Here is a 13,128-nt window from a genome sequence, read left to right as displayed (position 1 = left end):
TCTACTATATGGATCATCTAAACCTTCCTACAAACTCTTTTTGTACTTATATCTAAGATAAAAGCATTGAAACTTGGCATAAAAGACTTGGACATCCAAGTTATTCAAAAATGTATCTTTTTCCATTTAGAAACAAATTTTGTAAAGAAAAGGATATTAATTGCAAAGATTGCATTTTTGGAAAAATGAAGTCTACTCTATTTCCAACTAGAACATTTCTTACCACAAGACCTTTTGAATTGGTGCACTTAGATGTTTGGGGTCCATCTCCAGTCATGTCTAAAGATGGTTACTCATACTATGTCACTTTTATTGATGACTTTACTCGTTATGTTTGGATTTATTTCTTCAATCATAAATCGGAAGTATTTTCCTTCTTTAAAGACTTTCATATAAAAATACAAAATCAATTTCAAAGTAATATATTCATTCTTAGATCCGATTGCGGTAGAGAATACTTGTCTAACGAATTTCAAAATTATTTAAAACAAAATAGAATTTGCCATCAAAGATCATGCCCTAGAACTCCACAACAAAATGGACTAGCGGAAAGAAAACATAGACATATTATAAAAACCGATAGGACATTGCTTATTTCTAAAAATATTCAAAAAAACTTTTGGGCAGAACCCGTCTTAATTTCAATATACTTAATCAATCGAATGCCTTCTTTTAAATTAAATAATGTTTATCCTTATGAAAAACTTTTTAAATTTTCCCCCGACTTAAATCGCCTTCGCATCTTTGGTTGTAAATGCTTTGTTCTCTCATATAAGAGAGATAGGTTGTCTCCAAAAGCAATTGAATGTGCTTTTCTAGGTTATGGTGAAATTAAAAAGGCTATAGGTGTTTTGATTTCAAGAATAACAAACTATATGTTTCAAAAGACGTGACTTTTTTGGAAGATGAAAATGGATTTGAAAAGCTAGATAAACCAAATGAAATTGACTACATGTTCTTACATGATCTTATAGATGATACATATGATGATTCTATGAATCATCTTGAAAGTATAGATGATACTTGTGAAGTATCCAATATTGAAATATCACCACATAATGGTGATACTAATAATGAAAATCTTCATGTTTATACTCGAAGAGAACAAGAAAGGCCTATTAGTGCCTTGGAGAAATTTTCTCAACTTACCTAATCCTTGGAAGAAACCCCCGTTAGGTGATCTTCTAGAGAATCCATTCCACCCAATAGGTTTGTGTCAAATGAGTCTCTTGCACCAAATTATCGGGCATGCCTAATAGCCTTACCTAAGCCACACGGACTCAGCTATAACGTCGACGCACCCGCATCGATACGCCACGACACGGGTGCGTCTTCGGACACGGAGCGAACACGATCAACCGAGTGTCAGACCCGGTCAACACACCGGGGCCGAGTCCGTCCACATTTTGGATTCGGTCAACTTTGACTGAGTCTATTTTTGTCTATTTTTTAAGACAAATGATGTATAAAACTAAAAAAAATGATCTTTTTATACATTTTTTTAAATATATATATATGGTCGAGTCTTATTATTGTTAAGTATATATATAGTTGTCCCCTAATGGGCACAACTTTGACTGAGTCTTATTATTGTTATATATATATATATATAACTATGTCCCCGTGTCCAAAAATTTTGAAATTGTTTCGCACTCATACCCGCACCCATGTGACATAGAGCCTTATACTCATATTATGAGCTCACTCATTATAATCAAGCAAAAACTCTACCTCACTGGATTGAAGCAATGAAGATATAATTAAATGCCCTAAAAAAGGCTAATACTTGGAAAATAGTCAAGCTTCCTCCACATAAAAATCCCATTGGATACCGCTGAGTCTTTAAGGTTAAAACCAAAAGCGATTGATCCTTAGAAAGATATAAAGTCAAATTAGTAGCTAAAGAATATTCGCAAGAATATGAAATTGACTACGAGGAAACATTTTCCCCTATAGCTAAAATGACAAGTGTTAGAACATTAATAGTTGTCGCATCAACCAAAAAATGGCCTATATATCAACTAGATATGAAAAATGCATTCCTAAATAGAAATTTAAATGTAAAAGTATTTATGGATCCATAGCCCAAAGTTAATATTGGACAAGGTTTGTAACGACCCCAACTCGTAGCCTTGAAAATGTGATTTTTTTTTTAAATCAGTACGGAAAATTTCTCAGAGACCCGGAGTCCTCACAGTTCCAATTCCAATTGGATAGCCAAACACCACAAAGAGACTTACATTTATCATCCACAAGAACCAAAGCAAACATTTTTATTTATGAATCAAATTCCAGCTTCCAGAGACATTGTTTTATTCAACAGAAAATAAATAGCAACTAATTAAAACATAAGAACTGAAAGAAACAGTAAAACCAAAAGAAAAAGTCACTCTGTCTGCAAGTGAAGCCGTCAAAAACCAAGCGTGACTCTCGTACCCTCCTAGAAGCTGTCAACTTCACTGATCACCTGTGTCTGTGAAAAACCATAAAAGTAGGGTGTCAAAATCGAAATCCTGAGCACAACTACTTTTTAGTGAAATAGGTGAGACAAAGGGTTAAGATAAGATATCTTGCAATATTCTGAGGGAAATGCAACATGACACTTTATAACATTTAAGAAATTTTCTATGCAACAATTATAAGTGTTAAGCATACAAAAACATTAAAACAGTACTAAGTAACAAAACTTCAACATGCAATAGGAAGTAAACATTACACATTCACCATCATGTAATGATTGTAAGAACAATTCAAATATGCATGATCTAATGCATAGCAGGAAAATGCATGAATCCATTTGTTATCTTTTATTTAAGTTTCTCTTTTTCCATATGCATGCCCTATTAAATGCATACAACTTTAAGTTTCTCTTTTTAATTACCATTGCTCGCGGATACACCAAACGGGTACAATCTCTGAAGTCAAGTTAGGTTTCCAGGGTAGCTTAACACACAATTTGTATTTTATTACTGGGTTTCAAACTTAGCCCTCGACCGAATCACCTTCGGAACATTAGACCTCCACATCTAATGTCGGGGACACAAGAGACACCCCACGCCCACAAGTGTCACTTTCTTGGTATCAAAACAACAATTGTGTCAAAATATACCACCCCTAGGTAAAGTGACGGACTCTCCCTAAAACCGTGGCCAAGAGAAAAAACCTCAATATCGGGTTCAGGAGACAAAATAAAGCACACAAAGTTTTTGTATCCTCACAGTCTCCCCAAGACCAGATCTCTAAGATCTATATTCTCCAGATGAGAGATCCCAGAACGTATATTACACTGTTCTTTGTTATTATATTTTATTAAAAGTCAATTCTTTAAGTTTTGCAACACCATATGCAAAAGTAAAGGTAAAAGCTCGCATCCATCCCTGCGAGAACCCTCACAGGACTCCAGCCCGTGGAAACGTATAGAACAGTGCAATAAAATGAAATAATAATAAAATATAATTTTTGCAATGCATTTGAGATGAATAAGGAAAAGCAACCCACAGCTCGGGCCTACCAAGCCCACGATGATCCATTTCGATCATCGATGCACCATATGCATAAACCATAACATGTCATATGTGAAGTAAATCGCGTACTTTCAAATTGCACATTTTCAAGTCAATTGCAAGCTTTTATTCATTATGCATAACCATAGCAAATTTCAGAGTTTCACCATATGCATACTCAAGTCGATATATGTTTTCTTTTAAGTGAGCTTACTTATGTGGATACATATTCTCAAACTTGCATAATCTCAACAAGCATTGCATATGCATATCACTACATGTTTCCATCATGTGCACACCTACTTGTAAATGCATGTTTTTCATTAAAAAAACATAAAATGCATATTTGTTTTCAAGCATGTGTAACTATCAATGCACTGCTTCTGTTTGGAATATCACATGCACATCAACACAAAATTCTTAACCAATACCACCTAACTGTCAAACTTTTACATAAATTGGTCAGGTACAGAAAACCTGTAAATACCAATTCTTAACACATATATTTATATGTATTTGAAGAATCAGGGTCTCTCTCTTCGTCAATAGGTTCACATCCAACAACTACTATACACGTGTGTTTTTAAAGAAACAAGCAAGTATGCAACCAAACACTTACAATTAAGAATCAGTACACATACACGAGAATTTTTTTCATGTATAAAATCAGAAAACCTGTGAACGAAACTTGGATCAACAAATAGTATGGTTACTTATTTCCATGTTTCTTTTCTACTAAACAACCCAGCCCATACACAACATGCAGATTTTTTTTTTCTTTATTAAACAGCCCAGCCCATATACAGCATACAGATTTTTTTTTCTTTATTAAACAGCCCAGCCCAGCCGACCCTGTCAGTTGGGTCTACCAGCATGTACACAGGCCCAGTTTGGGCCTGTGTATGCTGTCAAGAACAACAGCATAAGTATTAAACCAAAAAGACTATTTATCTTTATTATTATAACTTTTTTTTTGTATTACCTGTGTCACAGGCCAGCACCCCGCCGACTGTGCCTGCTATGGCCCTGCCCAAACGAGCACAACACCCAACCGACTGGGTCAGCTGGGCCTGTCGCACACGGCCAGCATGCTGGCAGTCGGCCGATCTCACCCACCTGTACAGAAACAGGTTTTTCTTTATATATATATATATATATATATATATATATATATATATATATATATATATATATATATATATATATTCATTTTTTTAAAAGCCACATGCCCAGCCGATCGATCGGCTGGGCCTACTACCATGGGGATAACCTGATCGGCCAACCGAACTGGGTTCGGTTGGTCTGTCAGTCATCACCCACACAACCCTGGAAGGTCATAAACAATTTTTTTGTTGAGAAACAATAAAAATACAGAAAATACATATAGGTCTCTGTGGAAATCGTGGATCCACTGCTCCTCCATGGATTTCCATCAAAAGATGCATGAAAATCCAACTTCCACCCGATTGCTCATCCGTTTCAAAAAAAGTACCCGTACCTTTAGAGAAGAATACGAAAAAAGGGGCTGTGGAAGGGTGCTTGGCTGAGCAACAATGGTCTCCAACCTTGTTCTTCAATCACCTCCTTCCTTCTCCTTCTCCTCTCTTTCTCTCTCCCTTTCTTTTCTCTCTCTTCTCTTTTCTTGTGTTTTGTTTTTTTGTTCTTTAAATAATATTGAGGGAGAAGGGCTGCCCCCCCCCTTTTCCAGAAAACCCTAGAGAGAGTTCCCATGCGTGGGACTCTCTCTCTCTCTCTCTCTATGGGAGTTTCCATATTTCTAAAAACTCCCTCAAGACGACTTTTTGGCTTTCTCCTTTTTTTTTGGAAACTCTAGCCTCCTAATTGGTTAAGCAAAAGGCTTAACCTCAAACCTCCTTAATCCTAAATCCCGAAATTAATAAAAATTAATATATTTATTTATTTATTTATTTATTTATTTGAATTTATTTATTCTTGAATATTTAAAAGCTTCCAAAATTGGTCATATTGACCATAGAGACTTTTTATATGAAAATAACCTCAAATTAAAACCTCCTAACTGAATTTAAAGTTGTTAATTATGTTAGGCATGGAATTGGAACCGGATCCGATCCAAATTCGGATCCAAGATCCAAATTTCTCCCTATTAAAAAAATGTGATTTTCGGGCCAACCATGACCCGAAATGAAGAAAATAAAATATCGTTGCGCTCAAAATTTTGAGACGCATCCAACGGTATATAACACACATATAAACATCCGATTTTCATCCGATATTATCTCGAATTTCGCTTGTATTTCGCTTGTATCTAAAGGTCAAATTTAAAACTCTTTACTATGTTTCTATTGGCTCGCCTCGACCCTGTCGATGAGAACTGGGTCAAGCCCAAACTCTAAGACATGGGTCGAAAAATCAAGTCTCAAATGATTTTTTCTACCAAACTTAGCCAAATTTTGAAGAACTCATACATTGACTAAGGACCAAAAATACGCAATCTTACAAGGTCAAATTTTTAAAAGCCTTATATGGTCTTAAACAAGCTCCCAAGGCTTGGTATAATCATTTTAGTGATATCATGATTAAATTAGAATTTCGTTCATGTTATACTGACACTGGTCTGTTTGTCAAAAGCGCAGGTAATATCAAAAACACCATAACTAAAGGGTTATTTCTATCATCAGCTTCATCTTTGGATTTAATTGCTTATACTGATGTAGATTGGGGAGGTAACCCTAATGATAAAATCTCAATTACTGGCTTCTGTGTCATTTTAGAAGATTCCTTAATTGCTTGGAGATGCAAGAAGCAACAGAAAGTATCGCTATCCTCTACTGAAGCTGAATACCGGGCTATGACAACTACTACAATGAAATTTGTTTGGCTTCGAAGCCTTCTCAAAGATATGGGAGTTGACATTATAGGTGCTTCAAAGCTATGTTGTGACAACAAAAGTGTCATTTACATTACCAGTAATCACACCTTCCATGAGCGCACCAAACATATAGAGATGGACTGCCACTATGTTCGTGATGAGTACCTACGAGGAACAGTTACTATGTTATATGTCACATCAGAATATCAGTTAACAGATTTTTTCACTAAAGCTCTTCCTGCTCCCCGCTTCACGTTTCTTCTTGGCAAACTTTCAGTCATCTCCCCGTAAAGTTTGAGGGGGGTGTTAAAATATATGTAACTATACATATATACATATATATATATAATACCCGATAGGGGTATTATTGACTTTTTATATAGTTGTTTTAGCAAACAACTATTTTCTTTTTCACTTTTATTTTATTTTTATTTTTTATTTCTTGTCTCAAATCCAACCCAAAAGGGGCCCCACATAGAGTCGTTGGGGCCCCCATGACCGTTGGGGGCTCCCAACCACTCTATGGGAGCCCCCTTTTGGCTCTCCTTTTGAGACCCCTTTTGGGGTGTATAAATAGGGGTGAACCCTTTTGTATTCTTTAAGCTTGAGAGCTCTCTCTTTCAATAGAGTATTTACTTTTAGTTTGTGCCTTTCTCAAGGCTTGTGTATGTTGTCCCATGGTGGACTTGGCTATTATCTCGCTTGAGTGTTGGACCATTGTTGGTCATTGTGAATGCTTTTAGCATTCTTTATTTTTCCGCATACTTCATTACATATATATCGTTTTCAATCTCAGCATAAAAATTTCATCACAATCCACCATGTGTTTTTTATTACAACCCTATCAACTAACCTGTCCATGAACTTGTCTATGCTAGTCAGGCTTATGTTTCATTTTAAAATCTGATATGGAGCCAAAAATATATATTCATTGTTCAACCAGGAAACTCATAAATGTCATGTTTTTCTTGGTTGCAGTGGCTCCATGTTCATTAATTTTTTTTTGAAAAAAAGAACTTATACTCTAAAGTCTAAAGACATGGCCCACTAACCAAAATCCCAGTAAGAAACAATTGTATTCATCGGTTCCCTTGGTTGATTGGCAACTTCTATCCTGCAATTCTTTTTTAATCTGTCAAGTATAATTATGTGATAATTATTATAATAGCCACCATACATATAGAGGATATCATAAATGCACAAAGGACCCTTATCTAAAATACATAATGCTAGAAACAACACTCCCAGTTCATTTAAGCAAGTAGGAGGATCATAGTAAATCACAAGGCCAAGAAATGGATGTATTCAACCTACCTGGTATACATACAAGAAATTAAGAATGATACCATAAATAATTTCAATTCAACCTTACCAGAATATGATAATGATCAGTCATCATTGCAATGAGCCCAGCCACCGATGCTGTTCCTTCTGGAAGAGACAAGTAGGCCTGAAATAGACCCAAGAATGCAGGCAAATTTTACTATCTACCAAAAGTCGTCCAAAACCAAGGGTCCACCACTACCTCATTAAAAATGCATAAAAGCAAAGTGCATATTTCAAGCAGATTACCAGGAGACTCCCTGAAAAAGAAACAGAGATTGCCCAGGATTGGAAACTCACAACATGGGTGTGTAAAAAATAATGCATAACCCAAGAAGATGATAAGATTCAATGTCATCCATAAATGCCACATGGTGAATACACAATAGCCGACCGATCTATGGATAACAGTATCCCCCCCCCAACACATGCACTCGTGCGCATGCACACGCACACACGCACACACGCACATGAGCACAGTCACACACAATTAGAATCCGTCATAGGTGTGGAAGAATAGACAAAAGCACAAAAAAGTAAAGTCCCTGAACGTGATGGCAAACAGTCGTTTATCCTCTCCCAGTCATCAAATAAATCTATATGAATAACCACATGTTATTGTCAACAAAACTTGATTCTGACAGCTCATACTAAAGAAGGGGGAGGGGAAAGCTAATTCCAACCTTATTCATGTTGTAAAGAGCATGCACCATCTCTGCTGATCTGTTACAGATTACAGTAGCAACCTGGAAGCAAGCATCAATGTTCAACTGGTCAGTAGCTCTGTAGTGAAATTCCTACAAGCCAATCATGATAGGAAAATAAGCAAATGGATGGGTTACAGTTGCAACTCCAATCCGAATCCAAAACACCTCTTTTGATATGAAACTTAAAGGAGAATCCAACGTTTATCTGGATAGGATTTGGACTCTGGACTTTTTTTGGACAGGATGATTTCAATGAACAATTCTTTTTTTCAGATCTGTGTTTGTTCTCAGATCATATCCGATCTATGTGTACCTTTTATAAGTAGAGGTATGTTTTCAGCCTTTCTATTTCCTGAATCTAGTATCACCATACAAAATTCAGATTAGGATTCAGCTCTAAGTCATTGGATTTAGTTTGGATTAGTATTCATACAAGCTTACCGCTTAAAGTTTTAAATTCAAATGCAGATTTGGATCAACCATTATCAAGACCATAACCTTTTTTTTCTACCCCAAATGTTGAGCTTGAAAGAAAACCTAAAAGAACATTTCTCAATAAGACAAAACCAACATGATTATTTTGGCATTCTCAATTGTTTAGTTGTTTCAAGCACAGTTACCAAAGTAAGAACTGGGTGCAAGAAGCAATGTGACAAGCATGAAGCAAGATGTGAATGTTTAACAAAAGTGCATGAAACGTGAAGCACTTGAGAAGCATAAAAGAAAGTGAGGAAGTAGCATAAAAAATAGATAAAACTTCTCTTTTACTTATATTGTAATATTTCTTAATTTTTCATGATTTTTAAATTTTAAGCTTAATATGTAATTTTAAATTTTAATATTTATATTTATATTTAATTTAATAAAAAACATGAAAAATAGTCAAATATGAGGTGACATCAGCTGGGTTTGGACTTGGTCCAGAGCCCGCTGACAAGACCCATAAATGTTAAGTAAAATATGTGAAATTAATTGTTTTTTAACCTTTAAATTTGGGCGAAATTCAGGTAAAATTCGAAAGCAAAATTTAGCTAAGACCATCCTTAGATTCATCTCGAAACGTAGATCTCGTATGAGATATGTTTTCTCAAAATTGAATAACGGTTGACTCAAAAAATGCATTTTTCTAAAATAACCGGCTATATTTTTTAGTCGTTTCTGGTTTGGATCGGACTTGACCCGCTCCATTGGATCTATGTTAATATGGATCTGGACCCAATCCATGATCCATATTGTAACAACCCCAACTCATACCCCTTGAAAATGCGATTTTTTTTAATCAATTGCGGAAATATTCCCAGAGACCCGGAGCCTTTACAGTTTCACTCACAATTGGATATTCAACCAACCACAAAGGACCTTACACTTATCATCCAAAACATAACAAACCAAATTTTATTAATTAAGAAATAATAGTCATGAGACAATTGCATTAGAAATCAGAGTGCATAGACAATTAAATGTAAGAAGAAAGTGAAAAAAAACAGAGTTACGTTGTCCATCTGTGAAGTTGTCTAGCAAACGTGTAGCACTCGTAGCTCTCCCAGAAGCGAGTCACTTCACTGATCCCCTGCGGTTGCGAAAACCACAAAAATAGAGGTGTCAGAAATCCGAAGAATTCTGTGTATGAATCCCTCTACTGAAATAAATAAGCATAAAGAATACAGATAAAAATTCATGCAATAATTTAGAGGTATGCAATTATGACAAATTCATAATTCAATTACGCATTCATGCAATAGAGACAATTATTAAGTATAAGGAAACATTTAATAAATAACAGAGATCACAATTTAAGCAATAGAATCATTTAACATGCATTAGGGAACAACATTATGCATTCACCAACATTTAACAGTTAAGGAAACAAGTAAACATGCATGATCTAATGCATAGTAGGAACATGCATGGCTTCAGTGCAATGCATGAGTAAATTATTATATCTTATTAATTTTTTTTTCATATACATGTCTTTATTAAATGCACATAATTTAAGTTCATCTTTTTAATTACCGTTACCCGCGGATACACCAAACGAGTAAAATCTCCGAGGTCAAGTTAGGTTCCAAGGGTAGCTTAGCACACAATTTGTATTTTATTAATGGGTTTTAAATTTAGCCCTCGACCGAAACAGCCTTCGGAGCATTAGACCACCCATCTAATGTCGGGGACACCAGGGACCACCCATCTACAAGTGCTACTTTTCTTGGTATACCAAGTTGTGTCTACACACCACCTCCAGGCAAATTGACAGACTATCTCTAAAACTGTGGCTAGAAGAAAGAACCTCAATATCGGGTTCAGGGGTAACAATAGCGCACACAGAGTTTTTGTATCATCGTGGTCCCCCAAAACCGAAACTCTAAGATTCTCATTCTTTTGACGGGAGATCTCAGAACGTATATTACATTGTTCTTTTATTTTTATTTGATTATTATTAACCCAGTTTTTTAATTTGCAATTCAGTATGCAAACACAGGCAAAAACTCGTATATTCCATTGCGAGAACCATCACGGGACCACCGCCCGCGAAAAAGCATAGAACAATGCAATACAATGCAAATTATTTATGTGATTTTTGCGATGCATTTAAAATAAATAAAGATGAGCAAAACCAAAGCTCGAGGCCCACCAGGCCCACGATGATTCATTATGATCATCGATGCACCATATGCAAAAATCATAACGATATGCAATATATACAATGATGTTAACATGTTTCCAAATACACAATCATTCATACCAATTTGGTAATGTGCATGAGCCACCATAATCACATGCATGTGTTCACCATCCATGTGCAAGTGTTTAAGTGTGGTCATTTTTGCATATGCTTTTATACAATTTATATACTTATAAGAAGTGCACACATTCACTTAATGCATAAATTCATGTCAATGCATTCTTCTACCAGTAAACATTCATGCAACTATATACATGTAAACCCACATAAACTTCATGTATACTCAAACATTGGAAATCAGCTTCATATTAATATTATATTTATGTCATATCCCATCAAGGCAAGTGAAAAATCGCATTCACAATATAAATGAAATTCAAAGTGCATATTTACAACATAAGTTGAAAGTCTTATGACGAAGCCAAACCCATTCTCTCTAGGTTTGCACATGCATTGATAACAACATGGAAGTAACACAATACTAAATCATGTCATGTCAAGCTAGAACATGTGAATAAGGCATTTCCATTTTTGGCATGTGCTCAACTCAAAATGCAGACACTCAATTAAATCTGAAAAATTTTAGATACATCACAAGGCCTATATATATATATATATATATATATATATATATATATATATATATATATATATATATATATATATATATTGCTAAGATTAGTCAACTGAATTCTTTTTTATTCTTAAAAGTGTCTTTTTGATATTTCATTCATAATAAAGGACCCAATGTAATTTCCTCTTGAGACTAACCTCCTCTATTTAAACTAGAGGAGAGTAGCCCTAAGGTATGAAAATTAGTTCTCTCTCTCTCTCTCTCTCTCTCTCTCTCTCTCTCTCTCTCTCTCTCTCTCTCTCTCTCTCTCTCTCTCTCTCTCTGCCTCGGTTTCTGTGTATTCAACATGGTATCAGAGCCATTGGAATAATTTTCACATGATTTAGCCCCTTGAGCCATAAGATAAAATGATGGGCTTGATTCGAAAACTCAGGTACAACCACACGCGCACACAATTTGTTGAAAATCCATATCTGATTCACAACCAGCTATAAAACCGACTATATCTAGTTTTAATTTCACAGATAAACTCTGAGATTCACGTCCACCGACTATAACACGACTATTCAGATCCAATCTATCACATCCACCTTAACAAGAAACTGCTATAGGTTGCATATCACAACTACGACAGGCAGCATACCAGGACACCACCAGAGATGGCACTAAAGATCTGCTTCACACTTCGTAGATCAACGACAGTTAATGGCCTTTACCGAAACACCTTGAAGTCTCTGCACAACTTCCTTCCAGACTTGACGTCAAACCTAATTCCAGATCAACGTCTTCACACGACTTCAACCTTCACGCGATCTCCCTTTGGGTCTTCAAACAATTTCCATATCTAGCAGCAGACGACTTCAACTACAACAGAAAGAATATCAGATCTGAATACGATCTGATTTTGAGAAATCTGACCTCGATAGAAAATATCAGATCTGAATCTTTAAACAAAAAACGACGATAGAGGCTTCACAGCACCCTAAACATACGACCAGATCCAAAGGAGTATGCAGGTCCACGACTTATATAAGAATCCCTATAATTTTTTTTGTTCTCGACAACCAGAACATTAAAAGGAATGGCGATATAAGCCGATTTGTGATCAGATCTGAATCAGCCAGAACCTAAAATAAAGACCATAGGCAGATCCAAAAACACATGATGATATAAGCTTCACAGCAATAAACTGATCACAGGCATTCAACAGTGATTTATCACTAATTTTAGACCTGATCATCAACTGCAATGATTCAACAGTATCCAAAAAAATTATTCTAGCCCAAAATAATATCAATTTGATCTAACTGATCCAGACAATGTCTTTAGATCTGAAATATCTTCTTCTTATGCTTCACGATAATCAAACATGATCTACGATCTGCATCAGCTGCTCCACGATCAGCAACACAGTGACTTCAGGATCCACGAGCAGTTCACGATCCACACAACCGATCCTTCTTCACGATCTACAACCACCACCAGCT

The 13,128-nt window shown here is 35.6% G+C and overlaps 1 protein-coding gene across 8 annotated transcripts in view; it reads right to left on the bottom strand.

Moving 5' to 3' along the window:
- Positions 1-13,128, bottom strand: part of LOC149818005 (protein ALWAYS EARLY 2-like) — a 115,306-nt gene that overhangs the window by 63,152 nt on the left and 39,026 nt on the right. For 5 of the 8 annotated variants that reach the window (XM_089985868.1, XM_089985872.1, XM_089985877.1 and 2 more), the window contains 2 exons: positions 8,361-8,423; positions 7,727-7,804 (listed from right to left, as the gene is read on the bottom strand). The exons of 1 other annotated variant lie outside the window; for it this stretch is intronic. In XM_089985868.1, coding sequence (XP_089841994.1) covers positions 7,727-7,804; positions 8,361-8,423 — 141 coding nt within the window. The remainder of the gene's footprint in view (positions 1-7,726; positions 7,805-8,360; positions 8,424-13,128) is intronic. 2 more of the 8 variants (XM_089985870.1, XM_089985876.1) reach the window with 1 other exon arrangement.

Source organism: Nuphar pumila, chromosome 13 (genome assembly GCF_984573655.1).
Source record: "Nuphar pumila chromosome 13, dmNupPumi1.hap1.1, whole genome shotgun sequence".
Taxonomy (NCBI): Eukaryota; Viridiplantae; Streptophyta; class Magnoliopsida; order Nymphaeales; family Nymphaeaceae; genus Nuphar; species Nuphar pumila.
The sequence above is the reverse complement of the archived record's forward strand: the minus strand, read 5'-3'. Positions and strand labels throughout refer to the sequence as shown.